The following is a 17,148-nucleotide window of genomic DNA, read 5'->3' as shown; positions in this document are numbered from 1 at the left end:
CTGTAATCAACAAAACTTGGTTGACTACTGTACCCTAAAACGGAACCCTGACCAGCAGATTTTTTGTATAATATTTGTAGGTTAATAGTTATATAAATTAAAAGTAACCTTGTCCTTGTCCTTGACCTAAAATAAAAATGTTGTTCATCTTAAATATCAAAATGTAGCTATTCACAAAAAATTAGCTTGTTAGTAATCACAAAAAAAATTGTTCTAGGGCTCCCTCACTAATACAAGCTGCAATTAAACCTTCCTGCCAAATTTTGATATATTTATTGATCCTTGTCAAAAATAAAAATACACGTATTTTTTCTTTTATAATCACTCAGTACTAAAATGTTGAGAAATGGCTTCCGAAAGTTATCCTAAAAAACACTACAACGGACACTACGGCCGGTATAAATAGTCAGTACTCAAGATGCATCTCGGTCTCAAGACACGGTTCAGGCTCTGTGATTGGTTGGCTGTCAAAATTTGGGCCAATCACAGAGCCGAACCGCGTCTTGAGACCGGGTCGCATCTTAAGTACTGACTATTTATACCGGCCTACGAGTCGCCCGCGCGTGACGTGCCCCCGCGCGCGCGCCTCGCCCCGCGTCACCCCCGATCACACCCACCGCCGCGAGTGAGCATTCTGCAACGATTTTAAATGGGATAAAATATGTCATTAACAAAAAAATAACACCCAATTTTTTTTGGTTAAATGGATTCTCCTAATGATACCCAAGCCCTGGAAAAAATTTGGCAGGAAGGTTTAATTGCACCCTGTATAGTTGGCAATCTCAAAAATTATATAATAAAAAATGAAAATTCGAAGCGAAATAATATCGTTTTTGATATCCGAAAATAAATATCGAAAATCGATATATAAAAGAATAAAAAATCGCCGATATAATATATCGATTATTTTCTGAAAAAATATCGATATTTTGATATATATATTTTTTTTACCCAAGCCTAGCGTTAGCATTCTTTCTATTTTGTGCTCGTAGTGTTTGGATGCAGAAAAGAAAATACCTGTAATTTCATGGTTTCAAGAGGATAAAAAACGGAATATCTATTCCTAAAGTAAGTAGAAAGTAATATTTTTAAGATTAGCTACGTTTACAGTGTGTATCATGGCGGCTCTCGACATAGGCGAACGCGTTGGCCAACGCGTCTGCAGACGCGTTGGCAGTGCGCTTGCAACGGCGTTTGTGAGTAATCCACACATAGGAAGGTCGTTCAGTATGCTTTGGATCGCGCCAATGTGCGGACGGATTCAAAATAGATGTTTAGTCGCTAACAGCTGCAGCTGTTTATTTATTCACAGCTTGTACTGTTGCTTTATTTACTTTGTAAATGTGGACAAGAAAAAGTTTTTAAAGAGTATTCTCGAAATAAATAAATAAAAGGCGAGAAAACGTAACAAACAAAGAAATAAACTCACTTTTACATAATATTTTATAATATTAAAATAATATAAGTAATTATTTTATTACCTACTAATTATTTATTAAATTATTACATACAAAAATTATTACATATTATAATAATTATCATAATTATAACTCCGGGCAAACTGATCGCGCGGCCTATGTGTGGATGGAGCGCGAAGCTTGCGACAAATGTCCTTTGATCTTTTGCCGACATTTCCGACCCGCGCGGCAAGCTCGCAGACGCGTCGGCCAACGTCTAAATACCTACGGCCAACGCGCGAACGCCCGTTCTACACATTGGGCCAACGCGTCTGCAGACGCGTTGGCCAACGCGTTCGCCTATATCAAGTGCCGGCATCAAACAAAGAGAGATTATTGTACTAGGAAAGAAAGTAGGTAGTGAAAGAGAGACGCTAAGGCGGGGGACGCCGAACCGCCATGTTCTTTAAAATTTTCTAACAAAATCATGACAAAACCTCAAAAACTTATGTAAGGACCTAACTGAAATAAGTATTATACTTACGGGGTAGTCAATACAATAATATTATATAATATATCATATTAATCATTGTAATAGCCCGATTTACGTTCATTTCCCAAGATAGATAGGTACCTACTAGGTTAGGTAATTGGTTTACTCATTTCAGAAATGTATAGCGTCGTTGAATTTAGTGAGGATGACAGCGTCGCTATTGTGCGCTCGTCTTGGATTTCACCCACTAAGAAACATAGTGCTTGGCCTCCATTTAAAAATTCCGAAAAGATCAAGAAATGTCTTACGGGCACAATTTTAGATGATGACACGTGGAATGTTTTTGGAATTCGACGCATTTTTTATGTAACTGGTAAGTCAGTAATGTAATGATACTAGGTATGTAAGGGAGTTTTCTAAAGTCCCAAATACCTACCTTTGGATAAGTAAGCAGGCAAACAGACACAGTAGGTACCTAGCTCTGCTTCCATTTCTATTATAGATTTTCCATGAAATAAAATATGTTTTATTCGTATGATTTTAGATGACCTTCTCAGTGCTAGAAAGAAATGTAAAGAAGCCGAACTTAATTCCTTTTACATTAACATTTTCTCAATTCCTTTTACAGCCCTTTTACATTAACACCATGGACACCAGTAAAAATAGCCTCTTTTTATCCCTGAGTGCCAAACTATCTCGATACCAAATTTCATCAAAATTGGTTCAGCTGTTCGCTTTCCCTACTTTATTTATTTATATATAATAATTTTATTTATAATATTAGTAGGGAAAGCGCCTTATTTTAGAGAGACCAGGAGCTCTAAAATATGGTATTAATAATTTTATAAAACATCTAACCCTACCTTAATCCCTAACCGCCATTAACTCGTTGGCATATTGTGTAGTTACAAATAGTCACATAGATAGATAGATATAAGCTTTATCAGTAGGTAATGTTAATCGATATTTTTCACAATTTTAGCTGTGATTGCTCGACACCTTGCCAAACTCGAGGAAGGCATCAAGGAACTGCAATTAAACCAAAAAGAAATATTGGAAAGACTACGCTCTGGAGCAACTGCGACGGCTGTAGCTGTTGGTTATCAAGCCCTGTCCCTGCCAGAAGGAGTCAATTTACCATGCACCCAGATCGAAGAGATTAAAAAGATTGATGTCTGGCTAACAGTGGACGAAAATTACATGCTACTTGTAAGCTTTTTAATTATTTTTATGACTGACTACACTAGGCAGTACCTATTACGCTATTTATCTTTTGGCTGTCTGGAATGTATGTATGTGCAAGCACTATGTGCAAAATATTTTGTTGTAGGTTAACCACTTGAGCTATGTAGGCGGTAACAAAACATCAGCAATATTAAGGAGGATTCTTGAAAAACTGTTTTCAAACAAACTTGCGGAAATCTGTAATTGGTCAGGCAAAAATGGAAAACATAAGCTACAAGATCACCTTTTAATTAAAGTTGTTACTGGTAAGTAAGCCTCTTCTAAAAACGTAAGTAATATAACTACCTATATAAAGTTTAAATAACAGGTTACCTTTCTAACTCTGCTAACATATATGTATTAATTTTTTGGTTAAATATTGTATGTATAATTTTTTTATTTGAAGGACATTTGGTTTTGGTTGATTTGTAAATGACTCATGACAATCTGTGAAAGAGTAACAGCTAAAAATAAGTATATTTTTTAGTTATTCTATTTATATGTATAACTACAAAAATATTTTAATTCTAACTATGATTATGATAATCACAAATAAAAATATTTGTTTTAATGAAAATTCTCCTGTGACTTATCTGGTTGCGGTTGGTCTGTTGTGTATGTAACCGTGTAATTTCTCTAATATAAATTTCTTGTATTTGCACCTGTGAGTCCACATCTGTACAACCCGCAATACCGTTTGTCTTTAATTTCAATTTCTTTTCTTTGCATCCTTGAATGCCATGACAGGTCTTATAAAAAATATTAAACAAAAGTTAACCAAATGAGAAGTGGACCAAATTTTTTTTGTAGTGGACCAAATGCGACTAAAGTCACATTTTGTAATGTTATCTAAACTTCGTTTTTTTTTAACATTAGAAAAGTTATACAAACTTTATTTGCTTTCCTTAAAAGAGGTATTCAATCGCGGTGACGTCGACAGTATTTGCAAAAAGCAAGGTTGTAGAGCTAACTTGTTTTTACAGTTAATTATTTAAGTTTGTAACTCTCTAATGTTAAATAAAATAGGGTATAGTAGGATAAAAGCGCGTCTAAAATCGATAAATTTGTTATTTTAGAAGCTCTCCGTCGGCACAAAGTCGCCGAAACGGCTACAGAAAACGAGATAAAGACCGTGGTTAGCAACTGGTTCCGCTTCTCCAAAGATAGAGATGGAGGTCGAGAAAGCAGACGCAGGATAATTGAGCCAACTTCTATCCAGCAATAATCAACGTTACACAGGGCTGTCAACTAGAAATAAGAAAAGACATTTAGCCTTAAAGATACAAGAAATATCTGTAGAGTTAAACGGGCTCAGTGGGGAAACTAGTCCACCTAATCAACCATATACTGTAGATGTCGGTAACAGTAATTTTACTCGTGAATCAAACTATACAAATAATATGCTCGGTGACAGTGACGATGACGTCACTATCAATGTTAATTTGCCAAACAGTCCCCTTCTGTTTGACACAAATGACAGTGTTTTAAAATCATTTCTAGTTTCTTGGTCTAAACGGTACAATATTTCACACTCCGCACTCAATCATCTACTGGACGGATTGCAAGTATACCATCCAAGTTTGCCAAAAGATGCTCGCGTTTTGTTACAGACACCAAGGAGTATTAATGTTGTCCAATGTGCAGGAGGCTCGTATGTGTATTTTGGGCTTGAAAATCAGTTAAAAAAAAGAGCTTCTGCTGGTTTATGTTCAAATTACTATCCTCTGATGCAAAGAAAACTGTCACAATTTGGAAGTACTTTTTACATAACTATAACTCTTAATGTTGATGGTTTACCAGTGCATTCCAGTAGCAGCAATTCATTTTGGCCTATTTTAAGCATTTTAGATCAGTCCATTGATAAAGAACCAATTATTGTAGGAATTTATTATGGCTCTTCAAAACCTAACGATGCCAATGATTATCTTAGACCTTTTGTCGATGAATGTCTCCATTTAGAAAAGCATGGGTTGGTTGTTAATGGACAACATTATAACTTCCGAGTGAGTTGCATAATAGCAGATGCACCAGCGCGATCTTTTTTGAAAAGTATTAAGTCATTCAATTCACTGTATGGGTGTGAGAAATGCGAGCAAGAAGGTACATATCTGGGGAGGACTGTTTGGTTATACACATCAGATATGCGCCTTAGAACTGATGCTGGATTTTCAAATCAATTGTATGGCGACGAGCACCAGCAATCAAAAAGTATACTATCTGAACTTGATGTAGGGTTAATAACCCAAGTACCTTTAGATTACATGCACTTGGTGTGTCTGGGGGTTGTAAAAAAACTGATAAGGTGTTGGTTAGAAAATGGACCAAAAAAATGCAGAATGCCTGCTTCGAAAATAGGCGAAATATTCTGATATTTCGCCAGGTCACACGTTTACGGGTGATACGGGATAAATATCCCACTGAATTTTCCAGACGTCCTAGACCTATCAATATGTTCAAATATTGGAAAGCTACGGAGTTCAGAGCTTTCATTTTGTATTTAGGCCCTGTTGTTTTACGTGGTGTGTTAAGCAAAACACTGTACGCGCATTTTCTTTTATTGCACTGTGCAATTTACATATTATGCACTGCAAATATTTGTAAACATGATGAATGGCGACAGTACGCCGGCGACTTGCTACATTGTTTTGTTCTATACATGTCAGATTTGTACAGCAACGAATTTCTTGTATATAACGTCCACAATCTGCTCCATTTGGCAGATGACGCATATAACTTTGGCCATCTTGATAACTTTTCGGCATTTCCCTTTGAGAATTTTATGTCTAAAATAAAGAACATGGTTCGTGGTCATAACATGCCATTAGAGCAGGTTGCTAAAAGAATGGGTGAGAATTGTAACTCTGAAAAAAAGAATATTACTAAAAGAAAACCTATTAAAGAACAAAATGGACAGATAAGAAAAATACATTACAATGATTACGTTATTGGTACCTCACAAAGAGATTCCTGTTTTGTTACTTCAAATGGTGATATTGTTATTGTTAAATCTATTGTGGAAACTGATGTAAGTTCCTATACTTTGAGGTGCAACTGCTTTGTAAACAAAACTGACTTTTACAAAGAACCCATTCATAGCAGCAAGTTGGGTATATATATGGTCAGTAATTGCGTACAAAGCGTGAATCTTAGTCCTTCTGATATAAGTAGAAAATGTTTACTACTGCCCAGTTTCAATAATGACGAACAATTCATCTGTTTCCCTTTCGTTAGCATGGTGTTGCACCACTAACAATACGGTTAGTGGTGCAACACCATGCAGCAAGAGATTGTAATGCATCAACATTACAATCTCTTGCTTACTTTCTGCTGTATCAGTTTGTTCATTTGTCTCCTGTCTGGCTAAAAAGGTATTATGCTAGGGTCACTTTCATTGACCAGTTGCAAATAAGAGATAATATTTTGTTTATGCCTGTCCTATCTTCAGTGCCTTTATATCTCTAGGCGTCAGAGGAAATTATTCCTTTGGCCACTATTTGTTTAGTATGTCTACTTGGTTTAATTGTAGTTTATGACTTCGAAGTTTTTATACTTAGGCATAATAATTCAAATAAATTACTGTAACCATTATATTTTTTGTTTTTTTTTTTTTAAATACATTTGTTTATGTGTGAGGCCAAGTTGTATTGTCAATCGACTATTAATTTAATTCGTAATGAAGCATTTTGTCAATTTATTTACTTTCTCTTTAATTGTATGTAGGACTAACGTAATGCTTATAATGTGGGGCCAACTTTATTTTCAGAACCATAGCCTCACTGCAGGTTAAAGGTTGGGTTACAATACAGAGCACAATACCGGACCACAGCATTTTGTATGGGATGACAGCAATGTCCGGTATTATGATCCAACCCTTAACCTGCAGTGGGAATATGGTTCTGAACATAAAGTTGGCCCCACATTATGAGCATTACGTTAGCCCTACATACAATTTCTTCGATAGGCCCTACGTCAATGAACAATGTTGGCCTTACACATATTAATTTTCAGTTGGCCCTTCGTTAAACCATATCTAGTAGGCCCTACGTGGGACTATGCAGAGTAAGCCCAACGTGGAACCATATCTAGTAGGCCCTACGTGGGACTATCCAGTAGGCCCAACGTGGAACCATATCTAGTAGGCCCTACGTGGGACTATCCAGTAGGCCCAACGTAGAACCATATCTAGTAGGCCCTACGTGGGACTATCCAGTAGGCCCAACGTAGAACCATATCTAGTAGGCCCTATTTGGGACTGTCCAGTAGGCCCAACGTAGAACCATATCTAGTAGGCCCAACGTAGAACCATATCTAGTAGGCCCAACGTAGAACCATATCTAGTAGGCCCTACGTGGGACTATCCAGTAGGCCCAACGTAGAACCATATATAGTAGGCCCTACGTGGGACTGTCCAGTAGGCCCAACGTAGAACCATATCTAGTAGGCCCAACGAACCATATTATCTAGTAGGCCCTACGTGGGACTATCCAGTAGGCCCTACGTTAACCTAACAATGTTGGTCCTACACAAGTAAGCATGAAATATACCAACCGTAGGCCTTTTGACGGCCTTTATGTTGGCCCATTGTTGGCCAGCATCGTTGGCTGCTTTGCAATCAGGTGTGCCAAATCTAACTGTTGGCCAACCATGCGGCAGGCCCAACAAACTACCTTCATAAAATGCTACGTAGGCCCAACAAAAGAAAACAATGATGGGCCAACCATTAGGCCATCGTTGGCCGCCATCGTTGGCTGCTTTGCAATCAGGTGTGCCAAATCTAACTGTTGGCCAACCGAGCCAATAACCGAGGCCCAACCATGGACCAATGTAAATGTGCTATTAGGGTTTGACCTGGTAAATTGCAATTTACTTTGGCAAAAGCTCCTACAATGTAGTATACCCGACCAAACAGTGAATCTGTTGAGGTACTGGTACGAAAATCAAACGAATTTCGTAAAATGGGGCGACGCAACCTCTAATGATTTTAGATTAGAGTGTGGGGTGCGCCAAGGAGGGTTAACCTCGCCGGACCTGTTTAGCCTGTACGTCAATGGTCTGATTGAGGAGCTCAGAGGCACCCGTGTGGGTTGCCACATAGGTACGACATGCATTAATAATTTGAGCTATGCTGACGATATGGTGCTTCTGAGCCCCTCAATCAGAGGCTTAAGACGTCTTCTCGGCATTTGTGAGACCTATGCTAGAAGCCATGGCCTCAAATACAATGTTGCTAAGACGCAGATGATGGTGTTTAGGGCTGACAAGGGTCCGGAGAGGGTCCCACCGATTTATTTAGATGGAGAAGTAGTGCAGCGAGTCGAGCGTTTCCGATACCTGGGACACATTTTGACCGAGAATCTGTCTGACAATGAAGACATTGTTCGTGAGAGACGGGCGATGGCCGTTCGGTGTAACATGCTCGCGCGCCGTTTTGCACGTTGCAGCGCTGAGGCAAGGCTGACACTGTTCAGGGCATACTGTCAATGCCTGTATACGTGTCAGCTTTGGAGCAACTGCTCTAAATCTGTAAGGAGTAGCATCAGGGTGCAGTATAATAACGCATACCGCATTCTTATGAGACTGCCTAGATACTGCAGTGCTTCGGGCATGTTTGCCGACGCCAGAGTTCCCGATTACTTCGCCGTTGTTAGGGCACGAGTTGCGGAATTCTGGGCCCGCGTGCGATGGTCTAGGAACGAAATTCTCGGTGTGTGTGCCGGGTGTCCGGAGAACTCGTTTCCAGCCTACTGGTTATCGGTACATCGCGACAGAAACCAGAAATGACTTTTAGAATTATTTTTAAACGATATTTTTGTAGCATTTTATTTTATTCGGAATCGGCATCGGCACCAACGATTTTCATGAAATTTAGTATATAGGGGGTTTCGGGGGCGATAAATCGATCTAGATAGGAATAATTTACAGAAAATGTCATTTTCATTGGATACCGAGCAAAGCTCGGTCAAACAGCTAGTGTATTATTGATAAAATAAATTGGAACTGCTTCTGTATCCAAACAAAACACAAACTTCTATCATAATCAATATATTGTAAAGCTTGCACTTAACCTACATACAGAATATCTCAATTAAACGACACTTTCTTTCTAACATCGTCAATATCTTTCTTGATTGGCACATATTTGGGTACGGTCACTTCTTCAATGGCCGGTGAGGTGTGTACGGGGGACTGTTTGGTTGTGGCTGACACTTGGGCCAGTTTTCTCCGTAGCTCTCTGACTTGGACTGCGCTGGCCAGCTGTGCTGCACCTCGAGATAACACTTCCGCACGCAGCGTTTGACATTCACTCCTGAAATTTATTTGTAAGAATGTTAGGGTTGGCCGTTGGATAGAGTAGAACAAATTGGTATTAAATTTAATTTGGCATAACGCCTGTCAAATCCTGTACCTATGTGTTTTTAGTAAAATTTTCAGGGGTAGATATAAAACTATTTTATTGAATGATTGATGGATTTATCAATAAATGAAGCCCCAATTTCACCAACGTCTGTTAGTGTTAACAGCTTGTTAAAATGTAATGTCTTCTCTTTCATTCATATGAAAATCGAAAGAGGTAACGTCATATTAATTCCGGCGTTAACTTTAACAGTCGTTGGTGAAATTGGGGCTAAAGGTCTTAGTTCATACATGATAAGACTATAGTTGCAAAACTTCTGAAAAATTCCGAATAATTCCGGAATACTTCTGGGAAAGTTTCTTTAAATTTGAATTATTCAAAATGAATTTAATAAAAAAAATAATATGAATTTATATTTTTGCTGAAAAATCGTATTTTGCATCAATCATCGATCGCCGCCGCGCATAGAGCGTCGCCCGCCGGCCGCTATCACCGCTTCGCACGCGCCGACTGCCACGGCGAAATATTCGACGGAAACATTCGATTGCGGGGTACGAATCTTTCCGCGGGGTGAGGGAAAACTTCTCCGGGGAGCATCTCCCTTCCGCACCGCCGTCGCCCGCTCGTACAGGCGAGCGAGTCGTGCGAGCGGGCGACGGCGGCGCGGAAGGGAGATGCTCCCCGGAGAAGTTTTCCCTCACCCCGCGGAAAGATTCGTACCCCGCAATCGAATGTTTCCGTCGAATATTTCGCCGGAATAATTCAATGGAAATATACGTGTTTGTTTGTGGTTTGTGGTGGTTGAGTGAATTATTTGTTCAGTGGCACATTACGTACTTAAGTAAAATATAAATTTTTTATCTATACCTACTTCTAGGTTTAATATTATAAATATGAAAGTGCGTCTGTTTGCCTGTCTGTCTGTTACCTCTTCACGTTCGAACCGCTGAACCGATTTTGCTGAAAATTTACATGGAAATACTTTGAGTTCCGAGAAAGGACATAGGATAGTTTTTATCCCGGAAAAATGTACAGTTCCGGCGCGATAAACGAATTTTGGCGCAACGGAGTTGCGGGCGTCATCTAGTTTTATTATAAATTAGTAATGGCCAATGGGATTTATTAATCTATACTTACCTACTTATTACTTACTTATATCCATACTATCCATACTAATATATCCTATTGTAAGTAAATCAGAATAAAAACCATAAAAAATAAACGAACTCATATGATTAGGTATTATCAAAGAAAAGTAACAAGCCGTTACCAGCCGCTATTTATCGCTAGTAATGATAATAAGCCAAAAAAGCCGTTTCTCGCCGCTTGGCTAATAAAGTTAGTAACCGGCATCACATATTCTTAGATACACAACTAAAGATAAATAGTTTACAACTTCCAAGCGCAATTTTCCTCGTTTTTTTTGACAGTTGAAATATTCCCAAAGTTTCGGAATATTTCGGAATACTTCCGAAGTATTCGACGGGAATAATTCGGAATCTTTCCCGCCAGCATCTATAGATAAGACTTGCCACCCCACCATACTGCATTTTTAACTTATTGATAAGTCCATACAGGATTTGGCAAGCGCAACGACGATAAAATATTGCAAAGATTGTACAAAAACATATCTTCTACCAAACAAAATATTTTGAACATAATATTATATGGGTGGTAGTATTCAATGGGTGGTAGTATTCAATGGGTGTTCCTGGCTTAGTATGTAGATCATTGATTCTCACTCAAGATGCAGATTAGGTCCCTGGTGATTTGTGAACTAATTTGATGATTTCAAGCCTTAAGTACCTATAATATTGACAGAAGAAAAACATCGTAAGAAAGTCCACACATGACCGAGTTTTGCTTGGTTACTGAAATACGGGCAATCATAAAAATAGCCTGGCCAATAGTACCATCAAAGAAATTGATTCATAGACAGTTGACAGACCTGCTTAATTCGGTAACATTATGTCAAACCCAGCTGACAGCTCACAACTAACATCAAATCGACATAACGTGACCAAATAACGTAGGTCGTATTTTGCTGTACTTATTTGCTTGTTCTGGTTTTTTCTGTTTCATTATTTTATCTTGTATTTGCATGGTCGCATGAAGTCATCACCCGTGCCCGCTGCATGGCAATCAGTTTACGTTATAAGTTATAACTGTTCACATTTTTCGCCTCAACTCTGACGCTGGCAACTCCTAAATGGGGAGGCTTACGCCAAAAGAAGAAGAAGAAGAAGAACGTAGGTCTGTCAACTGCCTATGCATAAATTTCTTCGATGGTACATTTGGAAAGTGGTTACTTTGCTCAGAATCCATACTAATGAATGCGAAATACATAATATGTACATACATAATACAAATACATAAATCCATAATTATAAATGCGAAAGTGTGTCTGGCTGTCTATCTGTTACCTCTTCACGCCTCAACCGCTGAACCGATTTTGCTGAAATTTTTTATGGAGATACTTTGAGTCCCGGGAAAGGACATAGGATACTTTTTATTCCGGAAAGAATTACGGTTCCCACGCGATAAATAAGTTTTGGCGCAACGGAGTTGCGGGCATCATCTAGTGTTAGATAAAAGGAACTAACATGAGGTGTTGCAGCACCGCTGGCAGCCACCCCGGCGACGGCTCCTGCAGCTTGCTGAACCAGCGGCACAGCTCCCTCCGCTGCTTCTCGCACGCCCCCTCTAGCTGTGTGATGCGCTCCTCATAGTTCTCTGTAATGAAGGGCCGGCTTAATATTTTTTATGAGTATAGGTTAGTTATAGTTATAGGTCACTTTAATTTTGCCACCCCTGTGTACGAACTCTGCCACCATTGTACGACGCTGCCCCCCTAGGACGCCTTAGGATGCTGCCACCCATAGGCATGGCCTATTACTGCCTATACATAAATTCAGATCTGCTGTAATGTTATTATTTGGTTAGCTAAAAAGTGCACTTGCATTTGACGGACGAAACCTATGTGGGTATTTTCCTTGGGAAACCAATATTTCCTTTTACTTGGTCTTCCAGAGCTATGTAAGGTTTCAAGGGCGTCGCCAAGGGGGGGCAGGGAGGGGCAGCTGCCCCCCCCCCCCCTAGAGATTCTAAAAAAGTTGCCAAATATAATGCAAACAACGACCACTAATATTATAATCTGGCATAGAGAATGAGAAAAGTATGAACTATGTAGTAGGTAAAGTCAACTTGCCCCCCCCTTGCGCCATCGTCTGGCGACGCCCTTGTAAGGTTTAATACTATAAATTGCCATAAAATGTTGTCAAAGCTGTTAAACCATTTATTTGTAAAGTCAATGTAGTTTAGTACCATAATTCGTCCATGGTACCATCAAGCAAATTGATTCCTAGGCAGTTGACGGACCTACGTCATGTAGTCGGATTATGTCAATTCAATGTTAGCTGTGATCTATCGGCTGGGTTTGACTCATGTGACCAAATTACTTAGGTTCGCCATCTGCCTAGGAATCAGCTTCTCTGATAGTACTTTATTATGTTGGTGCAGAGTTTTGTATCCATTTATTTTACCTATCAATTCCCTGTCATAATGTGCTGTAGCACCAGCCTGTTGTTCCCATATAGTTTGTTTCTCATGTATCAATGTGTCCAGCTCTGCTTGTTTGTTTGCCAGATCTCTCCGCAACTGAAACACATAATAAACAATTTTATATCTTTTCTATTAGTAAAGGGCTCCCACACAAACCTGCGAATTCGCATCGCAACGCTGCAATGTCATCTTTACTATTTAGTATAGTTTTGTTGCAGATTTTGTGTGGTAGCCCTAAGGTAGTTGATGCACAGAAATTCGTATGTCACATGGGAACAGGGATAAAAAGTATCCTATGTCCTTTGTCAAACTCAAAAAGCATTTTCATACCAAATTTTATCAAAATCGGTTCAGTGGTTTAACTATTAAGGAGGCACAGACACACTTTTGCATTGATAATGTTAGTATGAATTATTTGGAAGCAATTATGCGATCAAATTAAAAGTACATGTAAAGTATTTGTTTATTAAAACGTTTTTATAGTAGGTGGTAACAAAGGAAGTGTTCTAAATGATAACAAACATATTTTATTTTATATTTTACTTGTTTTCTTAAATAATATAATAATATCTATGGACGCTTCACACCACGTCAGTCTGGCCACTTGCTAAGTACCTGATGGTACCCACAAGTCCTTCCACTTGGGTGTACCAGACAATGGAAATATATTTAATACTTTTATACTATACATATAATATATTTAATACACATCCATGACCCAGGAACTTTGAAAACTTTTTGTTCCGTCGGCGGGATTCGAACCCGCGAGCCCCGGCTTGAGCTACCAACAGCCGACCAACTGAGCCACAGAGGTTGTCAATCATTATTCATTATTATTAAATACACTTCCTTTACATACCACGCACACTACACTTTTTTAACCACATAAGATAATAAGGTTTGTGTCTCACCCTTGAATTTGTTTGTTTCATTTGAATAAGGCTTTTTGCCATTTCTTGTCTCTTATCCTCTACTTCAGCGAAGATTGAGTTTCCCTTGGCAGCTGCAGGTTAAATTATGCAAGCGATTAACATTTATCTTATTAATATAAACAATGAATATGTTCATTTTAATAACATGTGAGATATATAAGATTTAAATCATCAAAACGTTTAAGAAATCATCTTATTTACTGCTTTCTGTGCAATTAAAATAAATTACAAACAAATAAATTGAAACCTTCCATAATAATCGCCTAATATGGAATATGCAAAGTCTTCTAAAGTTTGCAATGTTAATCACAAAATATTACTTTAATAGGGACTTTGAAAGAAGAAATGAGACATGGTGCTTGCCTAGTGCCTACTAATAGGGTTAGAAACATAATATTATATTATTATTTAACTGATCTATATCATTTAAATTGTTATAGCTTTAGTTACCTTTGCTTTATACCATACCATGTCCTCTAAATAATATGAACATGATTACTTGTAAAATTAGGACATTTTAACTCTTGGTAACATTATACTATCCATTAAGGTTTCCAAAACTTCTTTTATCTACTTAACCTTGAGAACAAATTATGTTTTAGTGCCCCCATTGTTCCAATTTAAAATGTATTCAGATGAAATAAATCAACCCCCAAGCCTATACACAACGCCCCCATTTTTTTCTGGGTTCCACACTCTCTTTAAACCTTCAGCGCCCCCAAAGGGGCATTATCGCCCACTTTACGAAAGGCTGCATTAAACTGATTTCTTATTCAGATTTAAATTATGTTCAATTAGAAAATTATATACCATGTGGTTGCTGCTCCTGCGAGTCTACCTGGTGGAGCATAGCCCTCATCTCGGTGAGGTCAGCCAGCGCAGCCGCCTCTCTCTCCGCTATTGCATTCATCTCCTCTTTCCGTATCTCAGCTGCAGCCCGAAGTTCCCCTACCTCTGTCACTAACTCTTCCACCTGTAGTAATGTTTTCTTTATTTTTAAATGGAAATAGAAGTAACATTTCAAATAATACATTATTGTACACCTGAAACTAAGTTGCAATATTAACCCATCAATCCCCAAACGGCTGCTGCATAACAATTGAAAATCTATTGTGTCTGCTACTCCCACGATCGAGGTATTTATCCGTCCATCGTCGGTATCGCAGTCACAATAGATTGCTGGCGCTTGGGGATTGATAGGTTAAATTCTGTTAAGTATTATACAAATAGGTACCAGTGTTGAGTATAAAAGCAAGTTTATTTTAAACCTAGGTTTTATTTTGTCACAGCATTAAATCAGTTGAGATCATAGTTAAAATTTGACAAAGATTGTTTGTACCTTCATTCTCCAAGATGTTAGCTCACTTCTGGCGGCTTCCATTGTTCCTTTTGTCACCTCCAGCTCAGATGTCACAGCAGACAAGGCTGATCTCATCTCTTCGAGCTCAGAATTATCACGCTCCGGAGACTGACGGGGCGCAATCACTTGTTCCTCCCTTATACGCCGATTTTCCACCTCCAAGTTCTTCATCTCGGTCGCGTGACGTTCTAGAAGGTCCGATTTCTCTTTCCGAAGAGCAGAAATCTCCTCTTGTAAGGTCGTTATGCGACTATTGAAGTCGTTCTTACGTCGGTTTTCGTCGGCCTGATACGCTTCTAGCTCGGAACTGAGGTGGCTCTGGACATCCAAAGCGGTCTGGTAGCATCGTCTTGTATCGTGGAGCTCCTGTTTTATGCTCTCGTAGTTTTGAGACAGGTTGTCGTATTGTTTTCGTAAGGAATAATACTTCTCGCTCAACTCACTCGCGGACAGCTCCTCTTCGGCTTCTGTGATATTCGTTTTGTTACTGATCGTTGAATAATCCATTTTACTCAGTGAATTTAACAAGAAAATGTTTAAAATAACAGGCCAGTACAAAATAAAACAAAGAATTTTGAACGTATTTTGAATAATTGAATTTCAAAACAAACGGGTAACGATTGCCAGTGTCAGCTGTCAAGTGTCACTGTCAGTTGTTTTTTTTTATATAATATGGCGCTCGGCTTTTTAACCATGGCCAGTGTCAAGTAAACAATGATGAAATCAATGATATTCTACTTATACAGATATGTTACGTCCATACTATTTTCCGGCTTAAATCTCTTCCGAACAATTTTCAAATTCAAAATTGCAAACATTGACAAATTTGACAGATAAGTGAAACAAAAGATACGAAAAACTATTTACATAAAAGAGACAGTTCTATTTTTAAACGTCGAATCGTATCGCTGTCTCTTTCTTCGCCTGAGCTATGACGAAAATTCGATTTTTTCCAGATTGTTCATAAAAATAATTGAAAATGTAAATAATCGAGGTATTTAATGCAATCAAGACATGTGGTAAGAGATTCCAAGTGTTTTGTTTACTTTCGAGTCATAATTGGTACATTTTCGATACACGCAAGACGCCTTTTTTAATTTATTTAGGTAAGACAAGACGTGGTACGTTCGTGACTGCGCTCGAAGCAGACTAAACAACAGACGGCCCAATTGGGCCGTATTTGAATCTTCACAACGCGCGCGGTAGTAACATATCTGCTTTAAGTTTTTCATCATTGGATGAAATACTCAAACCAGATATGTTACTACCGCGCGCGTTGTGAACTTGTGAAGCTTCAAATACGGCCCAATTGGGCCGTCTGTTGTTTAGTCTGTATCGAGCGCAGTCACGAATGTGCCGCGTCTTGTCCTACCTAAATAAATTGAAAATGACGTCGTGCGTGTATCGAAAATGTACCAAGTATGACTCGAAAGTAAACAAAACACATGGAATCTCTTACCACATGTCTTGATTGCAATAAATACCTCGATTATTTACATTTTCAATTATTTTTTCGAACAATCTGGAAAAAATCGAATTTTCGTCATAGCTCAGGCGAAGAAAGAGACAGCGATACGATTCGACTTTTAAAAATAGAACTGTCTCTTTTACGTAAATGGTTTTTCGTATCTTTTGTTTCACTCATCTGTCAAATTTGTCAGTGTCTGCAATTTTGAATTTGAAAATTGTTCGGAAGAGATTTAAGCCAGAAAATAGTATGGACGTAACATATCAGTATAAGTACAATATCATTGCAAGTAAAAATATATGGCGGGAAAAAAATTTTTTTCGTGAAAAGTTTATAAAATTTAAAGTCGTTTTTCCAG

General features: G+C 38.4%; 2 protein-coding genes and 2 long non-coding RNA genes across 4 annotated transcripts; 3 read left to right on the top strand and 1 right to left on the bottom strand.

The window, feature by feature from the left end:
• Positions 1–945: 945 nt before the first annotated feature.
• LOC121731146 lies at positions 946–2,484 on the top strand. Its single transcript, XR_006036200.1, has 3 exons — positions 946–1,068; positions 2,066–2,263; positions 2,435–2,484. It is a non-coding gene; the product is annotated as an uncharacterized LOC121731146 (long non-coding RNA).
• A 205-nt stretch (positions 2,485–2,689) lies between these two features.
• On the top strand, positions 2,690–4,326 carry LOC121731296. Its single transcript, XR_006036206.1, has 3 exons — positions 2,690–3,099; positions 3,221–3,380; positions 4,191–4,326. It is a non-coding gene; the product is annotated as an uncharacterized LOC121731296 (long non-coding RNA).
• A 354-nt stretch (positions 4,327–4,680) lies between these two features.
• LOC121731295 lies at positions 4,681–6,702 on the top strand. Its single transcript, XM_042120664.1, has 2 exons — positions 4,681–5,477; positions 5,531–6,702. The coding sequence occupies exons 1-2, from the start codon at positions 4,842–4,844 to the stop codon at positions 6,362–6,364; spliced, it is 1,470 nt and encodes a 489-aa protein (XP_041976598.1). The 5' UTR covers positions 4,681–4,841; the 3' UTR covers positions 6,365–6,702.
• A 2,438-nt stretch (positions 6,703–9,140) lies between these two features.
• Positions 9,141–15,923, bottom strand: LOC121731307 (protein Spindly). Its single transcript, XM_042120687.1, has 6 exons — positions 15,302–15,923; positions 14,773–14,935; positions 13,942–14,033; positions 13,012–13,126; positions 12,073–12,202; positions 9,141–9,421 (listed from the first exon to the last, which is right to left on the bottom strand). Exons 1-6 carry the CDS (start codon positions 15,827–15,829, stop codon positions 9,196–9,198), a joined length of 1,254 nt encoding a protein of 417 aa, XP_041976621.1. The 5' UTR covers positions 15,830–15,923; the 3' UTR covers positions 9,141–9,195.
• Positions 15,924–17,148: the final 1,225 nt, after the last annotated feature.

This window comes from Aricia agestis, chromosome 10 (assembly GCF_905147365.1).
Source record: "Aricia agestis chromosome 10, ilAriAges1.1, whole genome shotgun sequence".
NCBI classification, from domain to species: Eukaryota; Metazoa; Arthropoda; class Insecta; order Lepidoptera; family Lycaenidae; genus Aricia; species Aricia agestis.
This window is presented reverse-complemented; position numbering and strand designations above follow the sequence as displayed.

Excerpts from the sequence above, each read along its gene's own strand:
- LOC121731295 (XM_042120664.1), top strand. The coding sequence starts at position 4,842 with ATGCAAAGAAAACTGTCACAATTTGGAAGTACTTTTTACATAACTATA. Across the intron at positions 5,478-5,530 it reads CTTCGAAAATAGGCGAAATA|ACTGAATTTTCCAGACGTCC; the intron begins TTCTGATATTTC and ends GATAAATATCCC.
- LOC121731307 (XM_042120687.1), bottom strand. The coding sequence starts at position 15,829 with ATGGATTATTCAACGATCAGTAACAAAACGAATATCACAGAAGCCGAA. Across the intron at positions 14,034-14,772 it reads GCAGGAGCAGCAACCACATG|CTGCCAAGGGAAACTCAATC; the intron begins GTATATAATTTT and ends TTTAACCTGCAG. Across the intron at positions 12,203-13,011 it reads TTATGACAGGGAATTGATAG|AGAACTATGAGGAGCGCATC; the intron begins GTAAAATAAATG and ends CCTTCATTACAG.